Consider the following 25,340-nt stretch of genomic DNA (forward strand, 5'->3'; position numbering starts at 1 on the left):
CCCCGTGCGAGGGGCCCGCGGCTGCTCGGACCGTGCGGCTGCCGTTCCGGGCGGGGCCCGTTCCGCGCTCTGCCGTCCCCGCGCAGTGAGTGCCCGCCGGCACGGGGAACCCGCTGGTGCCGGGGGGCTCGGGCGTGCCCCAGGGAGAACGCCCAGCCCAGCCCAGGGTGCGGTGCCCACAGCGGGCACGGGCTCGTCCGCTCGCGCTGCAGTGGCGGTGTTGACACCACAGCCCCGGGGTAGGAGCGGGCACCTCTCTGGGGCCGGGGCGAGGCGAGGAGCGTGGCCGGGGAGAAACCTCGGGGCGGGAATAGAAGAGAAGGGAATATTAATGATATACGCTGTACTGCCACTTCCCGGAGGTCACCCCAGCTGGCCGCACTACCCGCGGCTGCCCCGGCAGCAGCCCGGGCGTGCCGCGCCCGCGCAGAGCAGCCGGGAAGGGCGGCGGGGCGGGGCCGGGCGCTGCCGGCGGGCGGAGTGCGCGGAGCCTCGATTGGCGATGCCTGCGCGGGAGCGGCGCGCTCGGCGGGCGGTTGGTCGGGGCTGGCGGCGCCGCCGGGCCGGGCGGTGAAGGAAGAGCGGCGGTGCCGCCCCAGCACCGGCACCGGCACCGCCGCCGCGGGCAGCAGGTGAGCACAGCCGCCAGGGCCGCGCCGAGCAGCGCCGCCGGCACCGCTCCGCGGCCGCCTTTTTCCTGCGAGCCTTCTCCGGGCCGCCCGGACGGGCCCCGGCAGCGGCTGGCGGCGGCTCGCCGGGGGTCGCTGCCCCCCGCGCTTTCCCGTCCCTTCGCAGGTGATCTCCGGGCCTGCCGTCCCAGGCGGGGGAAGGCGGCGGTGTCCCCTTCACCGCGGGCAGAGCAGAGCGGCTGCCTCCCGCGCGGAGGTTGGGAGCGTGTGCCACGCCGTTTGTTGGAGTTGCGGGTGTTTCTGCAGCCGGGCTGTGTTACCCGGGTGCCCGGGTGGTGTCTGTACGGAGGGCCGTAGCCTGTGGCGCTGAGCAGCGCAGGTCAGTGCTGTGGGACGCGGGATCCCGGCGCTGCTCGGCGTGGAGGGCAGTGCGTGTGAGGGGGAGGCTCCCTGCACCCTGCACTGTGTGTTAGCGGGGTGAATTGAGGGTTGCTGAAGCTGCAGCTTCCAGTGGGTTTAGGTACATTCCCCGTGATTGTTGGTGAGGATCCTGTGAGGAGCGTACTCTATTTTTCTGCTTGTTAGCCGATATGTGCACCTTGCTTTCTCGTTTCCTATATCATACAAGAAGTGTCTCTTTCTTGGTTTCTTGCGGTGGGATGGGGGAGTACTTTCCCTTTAGTGGGACAAAGCTTAGAAAGGGTGATAGATTCCACAGCTAGTGTGTTGTACAGCACAGAAAGTCCAAGTGTTTCTGGAGCTAGTGCCAGGTACAATGCTATTCTTTCCAATACTTTTAATTAGATCAATACTGCTGTGACAGAAGCAGTTATGGTTTTTTTTCCCTTTAAATGAAAGGTTTTGTTTTTCTATAATCATGTATATTTATTTAATGCAAGTTCAGAGACTTGCATGTAACTGTTACCTTGGCAGGCTATAGTTAGTTGCTGAAATATGAACATAGTTTTCTACAAAACTTTTGTCTTCATAGTGGCATTTTTGTGTGAAGGTACGCCCTTGTTGTATGTTCAGCATTTTAAAAGCAAGCTATTAGTTGCCTTAAGATTGAATAAACAATTCCAAATTTACCTGAAGAGTGTGTTTTAAGGAAAATGTTCCATCAACTCTGATGCATTTTTAAGTACATTCATTTCACCTGTTTGAATAATACTGGTGAAATGAACAACAAAACATACTCTGATTTGCAGGGGAGAGGGATGTGGCAGACTGAGACTCAGCCATACATAAAGAACCTGACCAAAGTTTTTCCTGAAACTTAGTAAATGATGCCTCTCTGTTTTCTTTCCTGAGGACATGTGAATTGCAACAGGAAGCTAAGAGAAGCACCCTCTGAGCTAGATGTGCTTACTGTACTGAGCAACAAGGAGAAGTCCACTGAGAGGTCATGTGAATGACTTGCAGATACCATCTTTTCAGCATTCTTTATAGGAATAGTCAAACCTTGCCACGTGAGCTGCTTGCAGCTTGTTAGCACTTGGAGTGTCCCTAGCTGATCATGTTGTTTTTCACTGGACTGCACAGATTTCTCTTACTGTGACTTCTTGGAACTTGGAAGAAAATATTCTAGTTAGCAATATATGCCTGTAAGTTCTAGGGAATAATTGTGGGAGCTAGAAATTGTTATTTCATGAAGAAAGTGTCTATCAGTTGCTAAGCAGGAAGTTGGCTCATAGTGGGTTTTGATCCTTGTAAAAAATCAGCCATCACTTGTAGGTTCTATCAATTCCCTGTGTTCCTACTCTGTCAAACATTTCACTAAATCTTGCTTAAACAGAGATGAAGGTAGAAAGTACTTTAGCCTAGCAGGCTAGAAGTGCAGGCTGAGTGAGGTATTGTGAAAGAAATTGGGTGTCTGCTCAGCTTAAAGAGTATGTGTTTGGGAAAAGTATGACTCTTGGCTGTATGGAAGCTTTGGTATGCAGAAAATAGGGTTTACAAGTATGGCTTGTCCTAATACAGAAAGTGGTTTGGGGTTTTTGTTTGTTTTTCCTTAATGGAGCTGCTCCTGAAAACAAGGATGTTTGAAGGTGTGAGATTTGACAACAAGTAAACCACAGTTTGGGTTACTTCCCTGGTAACTTGCACAAGGGCCTGTGTTGTAATGCAGAGGGGAGGGAAACAGTTTCCCACCAAAATTAATCTTTCAGTCCTGTTTTTGTTTGTAGTTCATTCTACTTCTCATTCTGAAGTTAACCTGGCCAAACAACAAATCTGCCTTGTACTTGCTCAGGCATGCCTGTTTTCAGTTTTGTTACAAGGGCTGCAGAAGTCACAACATTAGGAGAAGAGCTGTCAAAGTTAAAACTTCTTTGTGATGTGCCTGCAGAGTCTCCATTTGAAAACTTCAAGTTCTCGTGAACATCTGCTGGAGTGTGTAGTGGTTGATCAGTGTAGTGGTTGTTCACTTTGTTTCTCTGGATGTTTAACTTGGCAGTTGCCCATTCCAGAGATGCTGCTCTCTTGTCAGTGGCTGAGCAGGGGGCATGGGCTTCTCTGGCACTCTTGATCTGTGTTAATAGCAGGTGCCTGTGGTCAGCTGGGTGAATGTCTCTCCTCTGGGATCTAATGAGACACCTCCTGTTCAGAAGATTGAAGAGGCTCTGTTTCATCACCCTGTGTGTAATGTGTGCTGCTGACCTTTTTCCAGGGCACCTGAAATGGCTGCAGATGACAAACGCTCTCCCACACTGGACTCTACCAGTGATCTACCTCGTTCTCCCAGCAGTCCATCTCATCTCACTCACTTCAAACCCCTGACTCCTGACCAGGATGAGCCTCCTTTTAAATCAGCTTACAGTTCTTTTGTAAATCTCTTCCGTTTCAGCAAAGGTAAGTGCTTGGGGAGGATGTGCATGCTGTGTGCTGCTTGTAAAAACACCTCTGAACATAGGAGCATAAAGTCAAAGGGCTATTGTCAGTTCTTTTATGAGGGTTGTTACATGTTGCTTTTGGGTGATTTAGAGCTTTACTATGAGAGAAGATAGTCAGCATCTTGCAGCTGGAAATATGTGGCTGCCCATGAAAGTCAAAGAGAAGCTAGTTAGTAAATAGTATTTTATAGATTCTTAGCTTGAAATCAGAATTTCCTTTGCCTTTATGGCTTTTTTTGCTTGTTTGGTTTTTTTTTTTTTCTGAAAGTAGAAGTAACTCTCTGTCAGCCTGTATGAGCAAAATATGTGCTTGTGCTTCCAGTGCAAGTTCTTACTTCAGACTTGATCCACCCCTCACCTTCCTGTGCATCTTGTATCTGCAGCTGGGTGACAGCTGAGCTGCAGTAAAGCAGGAAGTCCACACTTAATTTGCATGGCTTAGGTGTTCCCCATCAAGAAGTCTCTAGTGTTGAGAAAGTTTTATATATTAAAAAGTATTACTTGATTTTGGCCTTTGTGCTGCATGCATCATGAAATATGTTGTCAACTAAAAGAGCTATGTGAGTTTCTTTTTGTTTCAAAGAAAGATCCTGCAAAGAGTGGTAAATGAATGCACCTGGATTTTGTGCAAAATCTGTGTATCCCTCTACTGGAGATGGCACACTGGTCAGCTTCTTTTGTTTAGTCTGTTCATTATCCAGCTCTGCTAAGCATACTTCAGCAATGTTTTGGCTGGGAGAAAAGAGCCAAACAGTTTTTTGTATAAGCAAACTGATCTGTTCAGACTTTTCTTATGCAGAATGAAAAATAATTACTTGGTATAACTGCTATTAATTTGCATAGTAGAGTAGCACCTGTCATTGTTAATTTATTGAAAGTAGCATAAAATGTGGCCAATATTGACTTCACTTGTTTTTTTCTGACAAATGTAGTTGGAGTCAGCAAAGTCTTTTGTTGAGTGAATGGGAAAACAACCTTGAAACAACACATGAAATGTGCATCTTACTGGAATCAATGAGAACCTCTCTGTACTTGGTCTGCTGATAGAAATTAAAGCCTGTGGTAACTTTAATGTGACCTCACTACTGGCTTGTAAAATAACTGAAAATCTCTTTTCAAGGCAGAAGCTGGTAGTCTAGTGTAGCTATTCTATTTAGCAAGAATAATTCACCTTCATATTCAAGAATAATCTGTCTAGGGTTTGTTTTTGCACTTTTCAGTTAGGAAATTTCTGACATAGCCTGAGCCTTGAAGACAGCCTACAGTCCTCTTTCTATGATGTGTATAGTACTTATAAAACTAAAAAATCTTTTGTTTTGTTTAATCATGATCCCAAAGAGTTATTTGTGAGAGTTTTTTTACCCTTGGCTTTGCATGTACTGCTGCTTTTCCTTATGATGTCTGAGCAGGTGGTTTCTTGCTTTTTGTCAACTCTAGATGATGGCAGGCTTTCATCCCCAGCAGAGAGAGCAGAGGCAGGACAGAGTGATCCACAAGCACTGAGTGGTGGCTGGTCCAGTCCTCAGCATCCCACAAGGGCTCAGTCTCTGAGATCACCAATTCCTTACAAGAAACACCTGACTGGTGAACTGCAAAGAAGATCTTCTGCAACCCTGGGTAATTTCAGCTCTTTGTTCTATAAGGCACTGTTGTACTAGCCAGGATGCTTCAGGGTGAGGTGGAAGGATATGTGCAAAGGCTCATTGGGTGTCTGGATTCATAGCAGAATTTAGTATCAGGCTACACTGCTTCTGTTAGTGAGGTTGCACTTTAACCTCATAACCCTCCACTCTTGATGTTCCAGCAAGGCAACTTCTTGCTGGGGCTCTGTTCTTTCAGTTGGAAAATTGTCTGGAACAGAAGAGGCTGCCAAAACATATCCAGTGTTTTAGAGCTGCCTGAACTTTGGTCCTGAAGAACGTTTCTGCTTTGTCTTGAGAGACTACAATTTCTTACCATCCACATGCTAACTCTAACTTTAGTGCTTAGTCTGGATGGATTTGTTGTTTTTGTCTTCAAGGGAGTTGAAAATGAAGGTTTTCGCTTGTAGCTGTTTAGAGGAGAATTGAGTAGGAAGTTGAGCTAAAGATTTTTTTTTCTTTTCAGTCCTGCCTAACAATTGCCAGATTTTATACTGAATCTTTTAGCTGGTATGTGAATTGATTGTGATTTCAAAGGTGCAGCTGCATAATGGCTTTATGAATATGTGGAAGAGCTAGGAAGTAGATTGTGAGGGTTCCTCTTGAGACCTGACAGATTACTGTTGGCAGTTAGTGATAGCCTTAAGGAAACTGCTAAATTGGATAACAATCTTGTGCAAGACAGTATTTCCAAGAGTGTGGTACCTAGTGCAAACAAATCAGATCCTAAATGCTGTTAATGTGTATGGGATTTTTAGAAAGGCGTGTAGCAGGCAAAAGTCTAGTACTGATAACTAGCATTTTTACCTCATTTGCATACTTAGTTATACATGTTTATAATCTTCTTCCTTGCCTGCTAGTACTGTTTGATCTTTTTAGTTGTACTTCTTCCAATGAAGCAGTTAGCGGGTTTAATTAATTTGGGGTTTTTGTTTTATTTTGTTTGCTTGGGCTCTTTCTTGAAGAATTTTCTAAAATATCTCAAGAACAGCCATATGCTCTTAGCTGATAAGCCAATTTACTTTTTCTTGGTACCTCTTGTGAATCACTTGGAAATTGCCTGGGGATTAGATGTTAGAAACCTTCAGGTGTGGTATGTTGTTTGATACTCAGAAGGCAGAAGTGATCTTGCTGCTTAACTTCCTCTGGGATTAGGCCACCAGGGAATAAGATTTAGTTTAAGATGTGTGGAAAGAACTGTTCCTTTATTATTCCAGCTCCTTTTCAGGACCTCAGATCATATCTCTGGGTTTGAATGCAAGTATACTTAGAAAAATGTGATGGTGAATTAGCCTGTAAAGAAGTAAAGTTAGGACAAACACGAATTGCTGCTCGCTTTTTAAAGAGATTTCTGTGGTACTGTGTGCTGAGTGGCCTGACTTGCTGTTGAGTATTTTCCCCCAAACAACCTTTTTGCTGTAACAAACATGAGCTCTGTGTAATACATGTACTGGATTAGTGAGGTTTGGGCAAGTTTTTTAGGCCATCTCACTTTATTTGAAGAGAGGGAAAATACTTGTATCTTCCTTCTCTAAAGATCAGGCATTGGGTTTTTTGATGCAAACTTTAGAAAATTATTTTTCTTTCCTTTTTTAAACCTTAAAAGATGCTGAATAATTAGGTCTTTGAGGATTTTCTTTGTGTAGCAGAAAATTTTATTTCTGCTATTTCAGCTGATGCTGGCCTGCACAAATCTTAGGATTTATTATAATATCTAAATAGTGAAAAGCAGGAAGATAAGCAATGGCTTTTATATAAACATCTAGATTGTAGCTTGGATCACCCACTGACTTCAGTGACAGTGAGGTGTCTAATTGAATTTTCTTGTAGCCCTGTGTCCACAGGCCTGTAAATGTCTCTTTAGGCTTTGCCATTACTTAGATATTTAATAATGTGAGCAGGTATATGCAGGAAAATACATAAGCACTTCACAAGGGTCTCTCTAGCCTACTTGATCTTAAATAATATGTCAAGTTAAGCAAACTGAAAGGAATGAATAAATAAACAAAAGGCTGCTGCTGGTGCCTCTAAATAGTGATGACATGCAGTTGCTCCTGAAGATGCTGACCCTCACCCCCTCACTGTGCATTAGCTTGTAGTGTCTGTGCAGCAGATAGTTTCATTGCCCAGGGACTGTGCTGACACCTGCAAGTGCAGAACAACACGAAGGGATGGTGGCTTTTGTAGACACAGTCTGGCAGCAGTTATGTAGAGTTTCAGTTGTGTGCTTCCCTTCAGAACTGCTTACACAGAAGCATTATAATAGCTCCTTACTGTGTTTGTGAAAATGGGAGGAGTTATTGGATGCCTGGCTTATGTCAGAGATGCTCTGAGGGTTGTGTGGCTGAAGAACCAGTGCTGAGACTGCAGTGGCTTGAGTGGCCTCTCTGTTGGTTATTCTGTTGCATCATCGTGTGCTGGAGCAGGTGCTGCAGAGCCGTGTCACTGCTGAGGGACCGTGGGCCCTGCTGGTTGTGTTGGGCTGCGTGTGCTGTGCTGCCAGATGAGCGCTTTCAAGGTTTGGATTGAACCAAAATAGTCCAACAATGAGACTATTGTCACTGAGATAATGTCACAGCTTGCAAATCCTGTTTAAGGAGACCTGGAAATGCTGAGGGCTGCAGAGGGAGCATGGATAGTAAAAGCAGTTCTATCTTGTTACACTGTCATGCAGGATAATGCTGTTAATGCTAGACAATTGTAGCAGAGTGGCAGTAATAGGGAGTGGCAAAGGAGCTTAGCAGGAGCAAGGAATGGCCAGTGATCATCTAGGGGGAAGAAAGCCTGAGGAAAGCATGTGGTAGATACTGGAAACCATTGTGAAGCATGAGTTATTACCAGAGCATCTTTTCTAATCAAAAAGATTTTAGAACATGAAAATGCATGTTATAAAATGAAATTAAGGATAGATTTCCTACTTTTCATGGCAGTACTTTTTATAGCAGTGACTTGAGGAAGATGTGATGTTTGAACTGTGGTACTGAACTTGAATATGGAATGTTATGCTGTGGCAGAAAGTAATTAGAAAGGAATTTGTGTTGTTTTGTATTAGGAAAACTGTGGTATCTCTGGCAGGGGTATTTTTTTTTTTTTTTTTGAAATTGTGTGAATCTCTCTTGTGTTAGTATATGGTCAGTTCTCCTATAAACTGAAACTGTAGTTTGCAACAAAGTAGTTCTTGTGGTGTTTTTGTCATATCATTCATTCACTGTAAAATTAATGTTAAAATACTATAGAATCACGAAACTCTGTAAAAACATATTTCTGTAATTCAGAGGTTTCTTCCTAGGTTTTACCAAGGATCAGCAACCATAAATACATATAGGGAGGATGATATTTGAAATAAGTTAACTTTTTTTTTTATTTTTTAGCTGTAGGAGTTAATTTTTACCTTAAAATAATGCAGTTTGGACCAGGGGTAACAATTAACCTAAGATTAATATATGGGAATTCTTTTTGAAGGGTCGTGTTTTAGGCAGTGTTTTCTTTACTGCAGGAATGATAACTTCTTACTTTCTTGCTATAGTGTGTTTTTCCTCAGAAAGGAAGAAATCTCATGATTGAGAAGGAAAAAAACCAACTAAATTTTTATCTGAGTATCAGTCAGCTTCTCTGGAATGGGCAGGTTGGCCATGTGTTTCTGCTGCTGATGGCATGCTGTTTCTTATGTAGTTGGCATCCTTCTGACACTGTTTTATGGAACAGAGAAAAGGGCATTTAACTAACAAGAACCAGTGTGTAGTTTCCTGTGCATTTCCTTGGTGCTGTCTGTGGTTTTTGGAAGTCACTTGTCTGAGGAGATTTATTGGTAGTTAGGCAGTAGATCTTTTAATTCTTTGAACTGGGAGAAGCATTCCTGGGAAGGAGATACTTTTAAATTCAGAGGAAGTACCAGGAAGTAAACGCTGCACAGATCTTGTGATAGAAGTGAGGAGGAGCCAGAGGTTTCTCTGGTGTTATCAATGTCTTCCTGAAATATAAAAATATTAAATAATCACCCTAAAATACTGAGCTTTGTACTGCCCAAAAGTCTGTTTTATTTTTAAAAAGAAATCAATTCCAAGTGGCTAGTTACAGAAATGGGTTTCTTTTCTTAAAAAAAAAAAAAAGTTGTGCATTTTTTGTTGTACATAGCAGCAAAATGTGGGCTGATTGACTGAAAATATCTCCTAAAAAGCTGAAGTGGAGGTCTAGAATGCCATGGTTTTAGTGCCATTACAGGGAGGGATTTGGTGTGCTGCAGGAGCAGGAGCTGTTAGTGCACAGCAACAGTTAACAGGCTTCAGGCAGAGCTGTCAGTGTTCCCGCTGACATCAGGGATAGCCCAGGCAGTAAACAGAAAGCAGCCATGTCTGCTCTTCCTGTGCTGGGGCAAGCTAAATAAAATACTAGTCAGATGGAGAGCAACGAAGCTGGTAAGAAACCTTAAACTATTCGGGAAGTTGTTGAGAAAAGAGACTTTGAAAATGTTTAAATATTTAGCTAAATAGAGAGCTGTGATTTCAAATCTTTCTGGAGAAAGATTTTTTTTTTTTTTTCCCTTTTATTTGTAACTTGTTCAGCAGTGCTTCAAAGTAAAAGAAATTGGCTGCCTTGCATTTTTATTCAGGAGTTTCTTTGCTATAATTAATCAAGAATGACTGTACAAGTTCTTAACAACCTGATGTTTTTCTTAGAAAAAAAACAAACGAGACCTAAAAAACCCAAACCCCTCAAAAATGTGAACTTCTGAATGCATTTTATTCTGAATTACTGCTTTTATTAGTCCTGATTTTTGCTGTAGTCATTTATAAATAACTTCTGGTTAAAGCATTGATTTATACTACTCCTGGAATGAACCTGTATATTGTAGCAATTACTTTGTAAGCATTAGTATCCTAGAGGGTGTTTCAAAAATTATACCTCAGTGCTTTGTAAAAGACTACTACAAGCTTCATCTAGTAAGTTGAAAATCACTTCTTTGAAAAAGGTTTTCATTCTCAGAGAACTTAAATGTCTTCTTGTAAACACAAATGGTGGTATGTAAAATGTCAGTCACAGCAAACTATGTGCCATCAGAAGCTCCTTGGGGGGGAAAAGCATGCAAGGGCAAGAAGTGATACACATTGTAACTTTGTAAAATGTATATAGATGAATGTTTTTTTTTCCCTCTAATGGGGCTTGGTGTTGTGATGTGAATGTTGATGTATCATGGAAGAAATGAACATTGCTCTCTCTTCCCTTCCAGACAATCGAAGGAAAGTAGAGCCACCTCTTGGAGGTCATGATCCTCGAACTGCAGTTCAGTTAAGGAGCCTCAGCACTGTTTTAAAACGCCTCAAAGAAATCATGGAGGGGAAGAGCCAGGTACTTCACCAATTAACTCCTTACTGGGCTTTTTTGACCTTTGTTTTTAGATACATCTTGGGAATTGTTTTTCTGGATGTTTGAAGGATGAGTGAATAAACTCAAAAAGCATCATGTGAATGCTGGGGAAACAATTTCATTTGATGCTGACTTTTGATTTGCCAAATGTCTGTCATATTTGGGGAGTGAATCATTGCATTTACTTGGCTTCTTGTGCTTGGACCAGATGCTCTCTTTTTAGGCTCCTTCCCACTAATGTGTTACCCAGTCTAGTGAAAAAAAGCCCTGATAGCTTTCTCCCTAGAAGACTAACCATGGATAGGTGAAACATTAACTGTCACATATAATAATGAGAATTCTTGGAGTGGTTTGAATCTGCTACTTACTGTGGTACTGATTTGTCAGCAATATTTGCTTGAAAGGTGTGCCCTGTTGATCAGTTTTGATTTAGATAGACAAGAGTCTGCTGGTTGCTACTGACTTGCTGATTTCACCTCCATCCACTGAGCTGGACGACACCTTTAAGAAGAGGCTCTAGTCGAGAAAAGAATCCACAACTATTTATAAGTGAGGGTATAATTAGCCATGTCTGTGGGCAAGACGTGAACAGGCAAAAGTACATTTAATTAAACTGGTAGAGGAAGAAGAAGGCTTTTTGCTTGATAGCTTTTATAGGTAGACTTTGAATAAACTTAGCTTCCAGTGCTATTCTACTTATAAGAATAATCTTGCTTTGATAGAAAGGGCAAGATTTTTGAGAGTGAAGCAGAAGCCTTTTATTGCACTAAGCAGGGCAATGAGTGTGGCCCTTACTAATATTTCAGTTTGTGGCAATTTCTGAAGGCCCTAGAGATTTTCAGATATATTTGAAGCTACTGAACAAGTGCTGAAACAGACAGGATAAGTAGTAAATGAGTATGACCAGTTTGCTCCTGCTGTGGACTTGGCCTGTCTCTACAGGAAACTTCTTTCCTTCTGTAGAAAGCTTGTGTCAGATTCTGGAAGGGGCTGTTCTGATGAGCCTCTACTGCTAAGGTGGGCCAGACTTCTGTTCTGAACCCTCCCTCAGGCCAAGAACAGCCTGCAAGGAAGGCAGAGAGTTGGGAGGTGTCACCAGCAGTGACTGGGTTTCTGGGCACATGGTCACATGAAATTGGGGCACAGCACTGGTGTTTGGAACAGCCCTTCTCTGGGTGGTAGATCCAGAGACCTGGTTTATCATGCAGAGTTGCAACAAAAACTGCTATATGGCATTCCCTGCAGCTTTGCAGCAGTTCCTTGGCAAAGCTCTTCACTCCAGCTTTCCCTCCTTGAAGCTGCATGTTTATCTTTAAATGTTCTAGATTCTTTAAAACAATAGATTGTCTTGAGCAGTCTTCAGCCTCTTTCTGTGTGGGTTTTCTTGGCTGAGGACAGCATGAAAATGTTGTGTTGTTGATCATAACTACTCTGGTCTCAAAATTGATCTAGCAGCTGTATCAGACTTTACTTTTTGAATATGCAAAAATGAATCCCAATTTAAAATAAAACCCCATGGGGCTTTTTTGATTATGTGAAAACAAAAGCATGGATCACCTTTCTTTTGTGTGATTACTCTCTTCTCTCTGATTGTTTTGGGAGAATACTTGCAGTAGTTTCTCTTCCTAAGAAAAACCTGGATTATTCAGTCTCTCTGAAAAGGCTTTTTGCCAGAACTGAACTCTAGCAAAGAGTGTTGAACAGGGCTGTCATGTGACCATTAGCAGTTGTCTCCATCCATGGCAGTTGCAGCCGATGTGCTCAGAATCACAATTGAGAGTTTGTCTTGCTCTATAGCTTCAACACCAAATAGAAGTTTTAATTATCTGTTTTTAAGATATTTTTCCTGTGGCTATATCAATGCTGTAAATTAATATTTGTTGTTGTCTGCTGAATGTGAATTTCAGTTTTGTTCACATAGCAGTTCAACCTGGAGTTTTGAAAGATCAATCTGGGACAGGTTTTTACAACTATCTACTGTAGTGCTGGAGAAATTGATCAAATAATAGAACTTTTTGCATGCATCTATAATCTTTTCAAAACATATGTCAATATTAGCTGTTGAAATGATCTTCCTGTTCTAGTAATTTCTGATAATTTGATTTACTCCTAGATAACAGCTTCAACTTATATGTGATGGTGGTTTTTTTCTTTTCATTTTTAAGCTGTGCTATTTGAGGACTGTTCATATGCTGAGGGCAAGTGAGAGGGGAGAGTAATGATTACTTCATATTTGTTTCTTTTTTACTTTTATCCACATCATATTATGGTTTCTGCTTTGCTGCCATCTTGGATCAAGGAGGCAAAGTCCTACTGGATTTATTCTCTTAGTTCAGGGCTCTCAGCCTTCTGCCTTTCTGCAAAACCACATGGAAAATCCTTTGTGTGTTTTTATGCAAGAGTGTGTATACACTTGGACAGATATGTAAATATGTGAAATTTTCCTTTCCATGAGCACAGTCTACAAAGAGTCATGAAACTAAACATGCTTTCTTATTTACAAAAGAAAAAGCTTTCATCTGCTGTCTTGTCCTGTAGGACAGTGACTTGAAGCAGTACTGGATGCCTGACAGCCAGTGCAAAGAATGTTATGACTGTAGCGAGAAATTCACCACCTTCCGGAGGAGGCACCACTGTCGACTTTGTGGGCAGATCTTTTGTAGCCGATGCTGCAATCAGGAAATCCCTGGAAAGTTCATGGGCTACACAGGTAGGGTTTATTTACTGAGAAACAGAACAGTCTCTGTGTGTTCAGCTCTGTTTGATCTACTGCATATGATATCTTGGCATCTGCTAGAAAATGCTGTTCATGTCTGTAGTGAGCTTAAAATTAAGGAAAAAGAATCAGAGGACCTAATTCTACCAGTTTCACTATGAAAGATGGTGGATTGTGCCATGCCTGCTAATTTTTACCACACTGCAGAACAACCATAGCCACAATTGGACAAGGGCGTGCACTACAAAATCTGTGCTCAAGGGAAAGCTGCTCTTACTAACAGTAGTTTCAAAATATGAGCCATATGTTTGAATTGAGGGTAAGGGGAAAGTCTTTCAAATACCAGTTACCAAATTCTAGGCATGAATTGGTGTGTCATATCTGACCAGCTGTTATTCTGCCATCATTTCAGTGGGCACGTGTGTTCTCCCTCCCTCTTCCTCTCCTTTTCTTTCTTCTTTCTCCTCTTTCACTGATCTTGTGCTATGCACCATTTGCCTTGGAAAAACTCCCTGGGTGTGTAATTATCCAGGGTTTTGCCCTTTAAAAGAGTATGAGAATTAGACTTGCAAAGAGGTTTTGGGAACAGAAAATCCTTCTGTTTCACCACTATACACCTCTGATCCTGTAGGAACAGAGTGCTATTTGTTCCTGTTCTCTTACACTCTCTGGTTCCCTTTTCCACAGGGGATCTCCGAGCCTGCACTTACTGCCGTAAAATAGCCTTAAGCTACGCACACTCCACAGACAGTAACTCCATTGGAGAAGACTTAAATGCCCTGTCGGATTCGGCGTGCTCTGTGTCCGTGCTGGATCCCGGCGAGCCGCGCACGCCGGTTGGGAGCCGCAAAGCCAGCCGCAATATCTTCCTGGAGGAGGACCTGACCTGGCAAAGGTAAATCAATCATGCTCAGCTCCAGAATCTCTGTTGTTTTCAGGCTGACAGCTACCTAGACAAAAAGCTGGTGGTTTCCACCTAAGAAACTTAGATTCCAGCTCCTGTAATAATCCTGGGCTTGCTTGTGACATTCTTCTCTATGAGCTGAAATATGGAAACATTTCCAGTGAAGTTTTAAATTATTCGCAGTTCTTCCTTCAATGTACTGAATCAGTGATTCTATACCAGTGATAGAGCAGGCTTTTGTCTTCAGAGTTTAAAAAGACAGGACCAAAATCATGCCTTCTAACCACCAATGTATTATTGACAGGCAAGTCAATATAACATTGGTGCTTTACCTGTCAGGTTTTGAATTGGGCAAGAGAACGTAAGAACTGCTCTCTGTGTAGGCAAAAGAGAAGTGATGGACGTGACTGTTTCAGATGAAGTGGGATTGAAAGGACAGCTTTAAAGGTTCTCTAATCTCCTTTCAAAGTATATTTATTCCTCTTACTCTCAAAAGAGATCTTTATTTTTGGACCATAAGTAAAAGACCACTCTACTTCTCAAGTGCTATGCAAGGTAATTTTGGAATATCTTGATTTAATTTAATGTCGTAGGAAAGAAGAAATAATTAGGTGTGGTATTTGTGCTCATTTCTCTAAAACAGAAGAACAGGCAGATGTGAAACTACTGGGGAGGTCTTGAGTCAGAACCTTTGTTTAACTGAGTGGTAGTGTTAGTGACGTGGTCCATAGCAGACCTCTTCTGATAGTATTAAAAAAAAAGTCAAATCATTTTCTGTCCTCAGAAAATGCCCTGACTCTTGCTTTGCATGTTGCTTTTCAGAGTATGGTGCTCCTATCTGGAGGCATTTAAATGATCAGCTTTAGGCGTAAATAAAAGAAAGTACTTCTGGTTTAATGTTATAGTCATTTAAAGTGGTAATGTAACAATGCATGGGATAAATACTACCAAATTTTGAATTGGGGAAAAAGCAGGTGTTGTTGGAATCTTCTCTTCAAGTGTACAAAATACTGAGGATATTGTTAGTTTTGTCTTTGAATGTGTTGTTAGTGTCTTTAAAACAACGATTCAGCAGCCTGTAGACATGAACATGTAAAGAAAGAATCTTCATTTGGTGCAGCTTGTAGCACTCAAAATAATTCCTATTGTTGAAAGGCTCATAACTCTATAATGGAACATGGTCTTTTTGGGAGACACTGAGTAAATGTGGGCCTCTTTTATGTGTGATAAGAAGAGAGATTTGGGATTAGGTGGTTTATTGTTGCTTTAGCAGGATTAACATTTTCGTCAGTGGTTGTTGCACTTTGCAGTTGGTTACAGTGCTTTTCTTAAATACTGTTTGGTAAGTTCCTGATTGACCTTAAGAGATTTTAACTCCAGATACTGAATTTAAATAGTGCCACAAAAGGAGTTGGCAACTCACAGCTTCATAATGGAGCAGAGGTTGTGTTCTAATAGTGGCTTCTGCATGAGAAGTAGTTTGTTTCAGAAGAAAGCTTGGGAGTTGTCTCTTTCCAGAATAATGTACCTGAAGTAAGATGCTGCAAAGCAGGGAGAAAACCTCTTAGGGACAAGTCAGAACACAGAGTTCCTGCTTTAACTCATTTGAAGGTGAAAGTGAAAGAGTGTGTTCTGGATAAGTACAGCCAGTCAGCAAAGCTGCATTGCTTGCAGTTTCTTATGAAGAACATTTATCACTCTAGGAGGATTTATTGTGCTAGAACACAACAGCAGGGGGTCTATCAGTTGGCCTGTAGTGCCTTAGGTCTGTACAGTTTTGCCAACGGGAATTTGTCTTGATGGTGTTCAAACACCTGCTGTCCTTCCTCCTGGGGTGGAAACAGGCAGAGGGCAAAGGTGGTCTGAATCAGGTTAAATTATTACAGGTGGTTGTCAGGCTATCTTGGCAAAAGCTGCCTAGCAGTAGCTATGGATAGCATTGTTTGGATTGCAAAATGGTGTATGTGGGAGATGGGGCAATGTTTCTGTCATCAAAACATCCAATAGCAGCTTGTAGGAAGGGAAGATGTGTAAGAAAGGGAAATAGGGGAAGCAGGTGGGAAAGCAGGATAATACAAGAAGTAGGAATAGTCTGTGTTGTTTAGGAGTTGAGTTTGGAAGAAGAAAGGAGCACTGTCTTCAAGATAGCTTTGGCCTACAGATAGGGAAAGCTCTCCCCATTCCCTTGTTGATTTAACATTAATGAGTGTGAATGAAAGGTAACATGACAATTAGCTGTGCTTTAATTACAGCTGTTCTGACATGCTAGATATTGCACATATCAAACATCTCTATCATGCTCCTTTCCCTGCAGTTTGATTCACCCAGACTCTTCAACTACCACATTGTCTGCACGCCTTGGGTCTGTCCAGGAGGATGCAGGGAAGTCACCAGCTAGAAACAGGTAAACTAATAATTTCTGAGTATTTTCTGTTCTGGATGCACTCCCAGTGCAATTGTTGTAAAGCTTGTGTTTCCAGGCTCGTTTTTACTGAAAGTGGTGCTTCATGTCTAAAATAGGACATCTCACTGCCCATATGGAATGGTAAAGAAGGACCATTTGTGTATGTATTTATATTAACAAATGTACTGCTTTTGAGGGCCTGTAGTTTGCTGCTGACTTGGTCAAGCAGAAGTGGTGATGAAGGGGACAGCAGGGGAAAGAAGTGACTAAGAAAAGTACAGTTCTGAGGAAGCTGAAGAAAAGGGAGTAACACATACTTGGTGATGGGAGACAAAAAGACTCAGGTGATAGAGGTGCAGAGGTGTAGTTTTTGTTTATTTATTTGTGTGTGCTTCTTCTTTGAAGCCCATCTGCTTCCTTTGCTCTTCCATTAAGGATAACCTTGTTTAAATTATCAGGTTTCCTTAGGTTAAAATACCTTTATAGATCTTTATGCTTTAGCGTAATTTATGAGTACTTGAGCTTAATCCCACTAAATAGGCTGGTATTACAAGTATAAGTAGCTTCTGCTTCCCAGTGCTTCTACTATGGTGCTGGTTACATGCTTCCCTTACACTTAATTTAAGGAAATGAAGGTAAAACAAGGAAGTTATGAACTGAGAAAAGATAATCCAGATTTCAAACTGGAATCAGGGAACATTCAGAGATGTCTTTCTATTGGTGTTAGAAGAATACAGAATGTTGAGCAGTTTGGAGGGATCTGGCAGGACTAGTGAAGACAAGGGAACTCAGCTAAGAGGTATGCTGTGTGCCTTTTGGAGAATGGCTCTTGGAGCCTCTGTCTCCTGGGTGATGGGGATGGTTAGGAGGAGATGCACACTGACTTTCCATCTGAGACCAAAGATCTCACCTGGAGGAGTAAAATACTGGTGAATAAATGAGTTCCAAAAACTGGGGAAACATGGCAAGGAATGTAGAATTATAAGTTCAATGCTAAATAACTACTGTGATATCAAGAAATGTCTGAAACCTTGAGGATGGTCTTTCTACTTCCTGTTTGAAAATATCTCTATTTTAAAAGGCTTTTGCTGTTTGCTCAAACATGCAGTAGTAGGATGGTTCTAATCATTATCTGGCAGGCCTGGATTGCTTATTCAAGTTACAATTTAACTCTCTGGCTGCTCATGGTCTTACTAAAAGTACTTGATTGTTTGGATATGTGTAATGATGAGTTGTAATATATCTCTGTTAAAAATTCTGAACCTTTGGAAAACAAGCTGTTGGCTTTGGTTTAGATCTTCTCAAAGCAGCTGTAGTAATTTCTTTGAGAGAAGCTTAACTATTCCTTTTTCCAAAGGAGATGAAGCAGAAAAGATGCAGGTTGCGTGCATTTAGGTGCAGGTAACAAAAGTTACATATTGCTATTTGTTTTCCCAGTGGATGGGAAATGTGATTTTTTTGTTCTTAGTCTTGGTTTTTATAAGGGAGGGGAAACCCCAGCAGAGCAGTCAAATATTTCAAGCAGTGTTCAAACTGCTCCCTTGCAGATCTTTCTAAAGGATGAGTATTTTTATTGCAAAATCTCCCTCTGTTTTTAAAAAAGATATATATAATAAAGGCACAGATATAATTGTTGATAATAAAGACACAGATGTGAAATCTCACTGTTCTAACTTGCTTACACCCAAATGAAAAATCCCTGGTGCTTACAGGTCAGGTGTGTGGCACAGTTAAAGCAACTGTTGCAAAACAAGAAGGAGTACTTAGTTATGGACTTCCATGTCAGCCTCATCTTGTGCATTAGGATGCTTTCTGTTAAGCTGCATAACTCTGCAGTATAAAAACTGAAATAGGGTGGCATTGCTTTTTCATGCCTGGACTGAGCCACATCATCTATGGAGTATTTTTGGGAATAGTTAGAGTATGTCTGTTGGTCAGTTAGCAAGCTCTCTGACGTTATCAAAGTTTCATTCCAAAGGCTGCCAACTATTTTCATGAGATTGGTGCAAGCCTTTTCAGTCAGTTCAGCATTGGCATTTTGAGTTTCCCTGTTGATATATGCAGAAATGTTTTCCATCCTCACTCCTTAGAGTGCACTGATAGCTTACACTGCACTTACTGCTCTGTGATAAGAAGTTACACTCTGTTTATTCAGTCTCGGGACTAGTTGTGGGTTAATGGAGCATAAGGTATCTGGAACTTGTATTTGCATTTGTGACTTCGCAATGATAATTGCAAAATGATGTGTTTGTGCTGCAGTGCATAGCCAAGATTTCATAACAGCTGGCCCGAGATAAGGGGAATGCTCCATATCACAGTACAAGGAGAATTTCCAGCTGCAGCGACCTCCAGCTTCAGAAAATGGTTTAGCCACTCTGGGGAACAGGTGCTCAAACTGCAGACTCTACAAGCTTTCAGCCATGTATTTGAGAGCTGAGGGCAAGGAATTTTAAATGGAAGAAGAAGAAGAGGAAATCTCAGTGCTCTGTTACAGAGATCTGGGTGTTGGCCACTGTAGCTGGCATTTGTCTTGTCTCCAAACTGCTGGAGCTTCTAATTACCCAGCATCCCATCCCGTTCTCAGTCTCATTAAATGCAGACATGTATGAATTGGTGTGCCTAAACTTAGTTCCAACTGCTTCATACAAGATCTTTACAAAAGTTTTTGCTTACCTTAGTAGTTTCAAAGCAATACACTTGCTTCCTAGGGAGCTTTTCTTCTGCTTTGGCAAGGGAGGAAGCATTAAGCAGTCTGTACTAGCAAGAGTAAACAGTGTCCCAGGCTTAAGCATGTTTTTAGCGTGCTGTAAGAGAAAGGCCTGCTCTGATGAAGCACCCACGATGAATCCTTACCCTGCAGTTGTTGTGTGTTCCCCTGCAGGTCAGCCAGCATCACAAACCTGTCTCTGGACCGGTCAGGGTCTCCCATGGTGCCTGCCTACGAGGCGTCGGTCAGCCCCCAGGCCACCCGCACACACATGAAGGCAGAGACCAGCGAGGACGAGCGCAAAATCCTTCTGGTACCTCTCACGCTTCTCTTGCCTTGGTCTGTGAGGACTGTGATGTTTGCCTTCCTTGTGTCATGCAGCAGGAGTACTTTGCTGCCTTTTAAGGCTCTCTCTAAGCACCCTTGCCTGGATCTCTCCTCCAGGGGGAGCAGAAATGGAGAATTTTGATGCTGCTTTGGACATTACTGTCTTCCTGAAATAAATCAATGTTTACAGTTGCTAAAATGTGAAGTTGGTGTATGGTGACCCTTCGAGTTAAACCTGTCGTGGTTGCAGCTGAAATGCAGTGACCTGTTTCTGTGCTTTTTCAAGCTGAGATTTTCTTTCATAGGCCATGTGATCAAGGAGCTTTAAATGACTGCTTTGAAATAGTTACATGATGATGAATAAATTAAAGCCCTTATAGCTTGTTGGGCCAAAACATAACTTGGCCCCTCCCTTTGTTTGCAGAATAAGTAAAAGATGTTGTAAAAGGTAGTAATGATGTACTTTTTAAAAGAAAAGTCAATGTGCAACAGCATTCTGCGTAATCCTATTATTCCTTCCCCCCAGAGGCAATGTTGTAGGTTGCGGTTGCTGTATACATTTCTAAACAGTAGAAAACCATTTGTTTTCTTTGAGGGAAGGAAAGGGAAGTGTTTCCAACAAATAAGGCAAAGAAGTTGCAGAGAAGGGAAGGCAGTGTTTTTCACACATTAAAAAATTCAAGATTGTGCCCATTGCCACTTTAAAATCAGGCTCATTCTGTGTTACCAGGTTGTGCCTGCTGTCTGCAGTGTGCATTCAAGTGTGCCTGAGGGTGTAGAAACACTAACTTCTGTTTAGTTGCAAAACTCATTTCCGAGTTGCTCGGTAAATGGATAACCACCTGAGGGAGAAACATGTTGAAGGCACATTGTTATACCCTGCTCCATGCATGTGTGTTAATGCAGGAAAAAGGAAATTCAAACCTCTGTGAGTGCCACTTGAACAAGATGTTCAACTCCCGGTGCTCTTCAGCTCCACATTGTTTAATATTTTGTCCATTTTCTTTCTTGAGGAAGAAGAGGACTGGTACTATTTTATTCATGTAAGGGCAGAAGACAGTGTAAATTAATGAAGGATTTTCTATGCATTCCTACTATTTGTTTAATACCCTTACTGCGTGGGGTTGACCCTATGTCGAGAGTTAATTTAAAGCTTAACTTAGTTCATTCAGAAGACTAATGAACTTTGTTCATGAAATGAAAGTAGAGGAGGTTGTACATACACTGGTATAAGCACATACTTCAGTGAACTAGAGTTCAAAATCCTTGAGTTGGAAGGATTTGCTTTGTTCTGCCAATTTCTTCAGCTTACTGTATTCACCACTTCAAGACAGCTGAACTGTGAAGGCTCCAGTTGCATCAAATTTTGTGATCCTATCATGTTCCGGTACTGATCCATTTGACCCTGTACCTAGTGTGGAAGGGGAGCTGCTGGCATTGGTTTTAGGGTAATACCCAGGACAGCCACTGTTAGAATTGAGAGCAGAAAGCCAGTCCAGTAATAAAGTGGAGCATAACTCCTGGGCCTCAGGGCACCCTTTGGAAAGTGCAATAACGTGGGTCTGACAGTTAACTGGGAATCCAAAACCACTTTAATTAAACTTTAATTAAATTTTTTGTTACACAAAAATAGAACAAATGAGGCATTTGATAAAGTGAGCTGCAGCATCTCTTCTCTACACCTTGGGGTGTTGTGCTGCTTGGACCAAATAAATCCAGATCCCATTTTCCACCTCCAATAATATCTTGTGCTATGCTAAAGGAAGGCACATATGAGAAGGTGAAAGTGGCTAGGTGCAGAGAGACAGCTCTGCACATGTTTAACAGGCTTCAAAATAAGTTCTAGGTATAGACTGAAGAGCTCCAAGTGATGCGGGGAAGAGATAAACAGATTCAAAAATGGTTAATTGATTTGGGAGAAATACATAAGTTTTTTTTTCTTAGTGGCCGAAGCTACCAGTGCCTAAAATAGCTTCATAATGGACAATACAAAACTGGATTCTCAATAAGAGGTAGTATCTTAGCAGTGGACATTGCTGTGTTAAGTGCTTGCTTTACATCTGGTCTTGATATGAGACTAATAGGTTCACAATGCCTGGATTGAGTGCAGATAATAGAGAAAAACCTTCTTGCCAAGGATGATATCCTCTGTGTTTGCTTACACCGTCAGAGTTTAAGAATTGGGGGCAAGAGGGCAGTAGTGAGGATATAAGTGTTTTGCAGGTAGTACAAAAGTTTGCCTCATCAAAACCCCCTTATCTCTAAGGGTACCTACTTTGTTTGTTTTGTTGCTCTAAACTGGATATAAATGGAAGGAAATAAGGAGCTGATTTTGTATCTGTTTGCTACTTCTCTTTGTACCTTTGCATAGGTTATGCAGAGTGGTTTAGATTCTATGCCTGTCTCTGGAGGGAGTTTGATCTAGAAGCTGATCTAAAGGTTTGGGTTGATACCCTTGGAACCAGTGCTGAGATTATACTGGTAATTAACTTGCACATCTCCCTGTCCAGGACTCAGTCCAGCTAAAAGATCTGTGGAAGAAAATCTGCCATCATAACAGTGGTATGGAATTTCAAGACCATCGCTACTGGCTGCGGACACATCCCAACTGCATTGTGGGAAAAGAGCTGGTCAACTGGCTCATGAGAAATGGGCACATAACCACGAGGTAACCCTGATGCTTTAGGACAGCAGATGTTCTCTGTATGAGAGGAGGTTGAGAGTTTGAGCTCACAGAGACATGCAAGGACATGAGAGAGAAAATTCAAATGTCTCCTTTATTGCCTACTGGAGCAGGTTGCATTCTGACTGTATGTGCAACAGGGCATAGGAGGCTGTCTGGTTTGGAAACCAGTATGGGAGGTAGCTTATGGGACAAGTATCACTCAGTGCTTGTATTAGAAAAATTCTCCAAAAGTACTGGTACTCCAAAGAGCAAGTTTGCCTCTGAGATCAGAGATCATTAATAGTGTATGATAGCTAAATTTTCAGTGGAGCTGGCAGACTCTTAACCATGTAGGGGAATATAAACAGTCTTGTATATTTAATTATGTGAAAATGGGATAAAACTGAGATGGCTCTTAAGTGTAGAGCAACAGTCCTCCCTCAGAGATGATCAGTATGCATAACTCAAGTTAACAATATTGGAGGAGCACAAACAACATATCTTAGTCATATGTTGGACACCTCAGCTGAGTTTGGGGGTTACTGACAGTCTCTTTATTTAGTTCCATGAATGAATTAGTACACTGTGATACCACATCACAGTATTGTAAATAGTGTCTGTGTAAACATGGGAATGGCATACTGACAGGTCAAATAGTGCACAGTAAATGACACTTCCATTTTGTAGCATGCTTGTATCATAAACCATATGTGTTTAGAGCAAAACATAGAAAACAATCTCTATTCTAAACTTCCAGGGTCCAGGCCATTGCAATAGGACAGGCACTGGTTGATGGACGTTGGCTGGAATGTGTCAGTCATCATGATCAGCTCTTCAGAGATGAGTATGCTCTCTACAAACCCTTGCAGGTAAAAGGAGTGGGAAGGCTGAAAGATACCATTCTTCTTGGATTTGGCTGTTGACTAAAATATTTTCTAATCCTGTTCTCAACAGCTGTACTATATTTTCTAAATCAGATCTCCTGTACAGAAAATAGGGGCCAGGCCTTTTTCTTTAGTGAGTTGAAGCCTGAGAAAGTTTAATTTCCCAGAAAGCTTTGGGGCTTTCTTCTGTGGAGAATGAGTTATTACATGTTGTGCTGCCTAAAGTGAAGGAAAGGGTGTTCTGAGCCAGGCTCTCACGGTCAACATCTTCCACAGAGGCCTCAGGATGGCACAGTCTGTGCTTGTGGAAGCTATGTTGTCATGTGCAGAATTTAGAATCTGTGTGCACTTGCTGATAATGGAGACACGGTGATCTTCTGTTTCAAAATTCCTTTTAAAAAAATTCCACGTGGATATTTTAGATACATTGTATTGGTAACCTTCTTCTGATCTCCAGTGATGCAGTAATAAGGAATTCAGTACCTTAGCCACATGATCCAAGTTTGAGATGGAGTTTTTTTCATGCCTCCCAAACAGGACTAGTTACCTGAGGGGAGGCAAGAACTAGTGACCAGAGATTCTGTCCTACTATCACTGGAGTCAAACTTGCTGAGGAGTAAGAGCAGTCACTGGCCTGAGAGATTGTATTGGGTTTTTTAGCTTGAACAAGGTATCTCTGTGGCCTCTCTTAACTGAAAGCATTCAATTAAGAGCCTTTCATGTTCATCTTCTTAAAATAAAGAATGGCTTAGCTGTCCCATGGGCTTCAGACAGAAAGCTTGCAGCTGATAGCATTTGTCTTCCTCATGCATTTCAGTCATATGGACACAGTCATATGGCTTCCTTTGAGATTGCTCTGGGGTTCATCTGGTATCTCAGCTAGTCAGCTGTCTTACTGTCCTAGTAAAAGCTTGCCCTTAACTAGCAAGTCCTTATGCATCCCTATTTGTAAGGTGCTTATGTTATATGTTTAAAGTCAGTTCTTGTTCTCATCAGCTGGAAATGCTGTGTGATCTCAATTCTTCTGGCCAAGAGTCTGGAGAAGTGGTGTTGACTCAGTTGCTTGCTGCACTCACTGCAGCCAAAGACGTGGTAATGCTAACTTTGTTTTGAGGTGCCTGGATGCATCAGGAGGGCTGATGGAAATTACTTAGATAGTGTCCAGTTCTCTGGCAATCTGGCCAGTCTTTGCTTTGACATAGTAGGCCCAGCTAGAGCCCATCTTGGATTGAAACTCTTGGGGCTGTGTTGGCCTGTTAAAGAATAGCTCCATTAACTTAGAACTAGGCTCCACCGAAAGCTGTGTGTGTTGCTTTCTGGGCAAAGGATAAGGCTGTCACCCACCCTGGCTGGGGACAGCAAGCTTTCAAAGCTGCTTAACTGGATGTGATGACAAAAAATGTGCAGTATATTAAACTTGTCCTTTAGTGTCATTTAGTCACAATTTGTTTAGAAACAGAGTGTTGGCAGAGACTAAGCATCTGGAATTTAAAAAAATTCTTGTCCCAAAGACTTTCTACTTAATACCAAAGGGAGTAGCTCTATGACTAACTTGGCTCAGCCCATGGAGAGTATCTCTGATTTTTAAAATGCCTGACCCGCATTTGTGGTAGGCTGCTTAATATTTCAGCAGAGCTGCACTTTAATTTCTCTTCCTTGTCTTCTAGAGCACAGAGTTCTCAGAAACTCCATCTCCAGACAGTGACTCTGTGAACTCTGTAGAGGGCCACTCCGAGCCATCCTGGTTCAAAGACATCAAGTTTGATGACAGTGACACAGAGCAGATTGCTGATGAAGGGGAAGACAACTCAGCCAGTAAGTTTCACCTGAGTCTTGTTCTCACTCTGCCTTCTCCCGCGTTGTCCCCAGTCCTTCAGGCCTCAGTAGTTTACCTATGTCTTGCTTTATTTGTGTGTGTTTCTGTGTGTGCGCTTGGGGCCATAAGGATCTTAGAAAGCTATAGCCTGTCTAGTCTTCCACTTTCTCACCATGGATACAGTATTTTGAGTTTAGTGGAACTGGTAAAGCTTCTTGCTTCTAATGAAGGAGAAGCATGTAAATTGCTGCCTTCTGTTTCTCAGGCAGACTTCTTCTTGATTTGGGCCCTATAGTAGTGCACTAAACAATGTCCAGTATATCAGCATGCCCACATGAGGACAAGATTAGAACCATGAAAATACTGTATTCCTGTATTATTGCACACTGGTCT

At 42.0% G+C, this 25,340-nt stretch overlaps 1 protein-coding gene across 5 annotated transcripts in view; it reads left to right on the forward strand.

Moving 5' to 3' along the window:
* The first annotated feature begins 320 nt into the window (after positions 1–320).
* The window catches only part of PIKFYVE (phosphoinositide kinase, FYVE-type zinc finger containing), a 62,435-nt gene continuing 37,415 nt past the window's right edge, over positions 321–25,340 (forward strand). For 2 of the 5 annotated variants that reach the window (XR_013774962.1, XM_079311545.1), the window contains exons 1-11: positions 467–632; positions 3,298–3,479; positions 4,958–5,137; positions 10,388–10,506; positions 13,063–13,234; positions 13,928–14,135; positions 16,459–16,548; positions 19,430–19,568; positions 22,093–22,250; positions 23,005–23,116; positions 24,799–24,946. Coding sequence is in view for 4 of the 5 variants with exons in the window: in XM_079311545.1 (XP_079167671.1) it covers positions 3,308–3,479; positions 4,958–5,137; positions 10,388–10,506; positions 13,063–13,234; positions 13,928–14,135; positions 16,459–16,548; positions 19,430–19,568; positions 22,093–22,250; positions 23,005–23,116; positions 24,799–24,946 (1,498 nt within the window). In the remaining variant the exon portion in view is untranslated. Of the gene's footprint in view, positions 633–3,297; positions 3,480–4,957; positions 5,138–9,461; positions 9,576–10,387; positions 10,507–13,062; positions 13,235–13,927; positions 14,136–16,458; positions 16,549–19,429; positions 19,569–22,092; positions 22,251–23,004; positions 23,117–24,798; positions 24,947–25,340 lie in introns of those variants that run through there. The other 3 variants (XM_079311543.1, XM_079311542.1, XM_079311544.1) reach the window with 3 other exon arrangements.

The sequence above is a fragment of the Erithacus rubecula genome (assembly GCF_903797595.1).
Source record: "Erithacus rubecula genome assembly, chromosome: 8".
NCBI lineage: Eukaryota > Metazoa > Chordata > Aves > Passeriformes > Muscicapidae > Erithacus > Erithacus rubecula.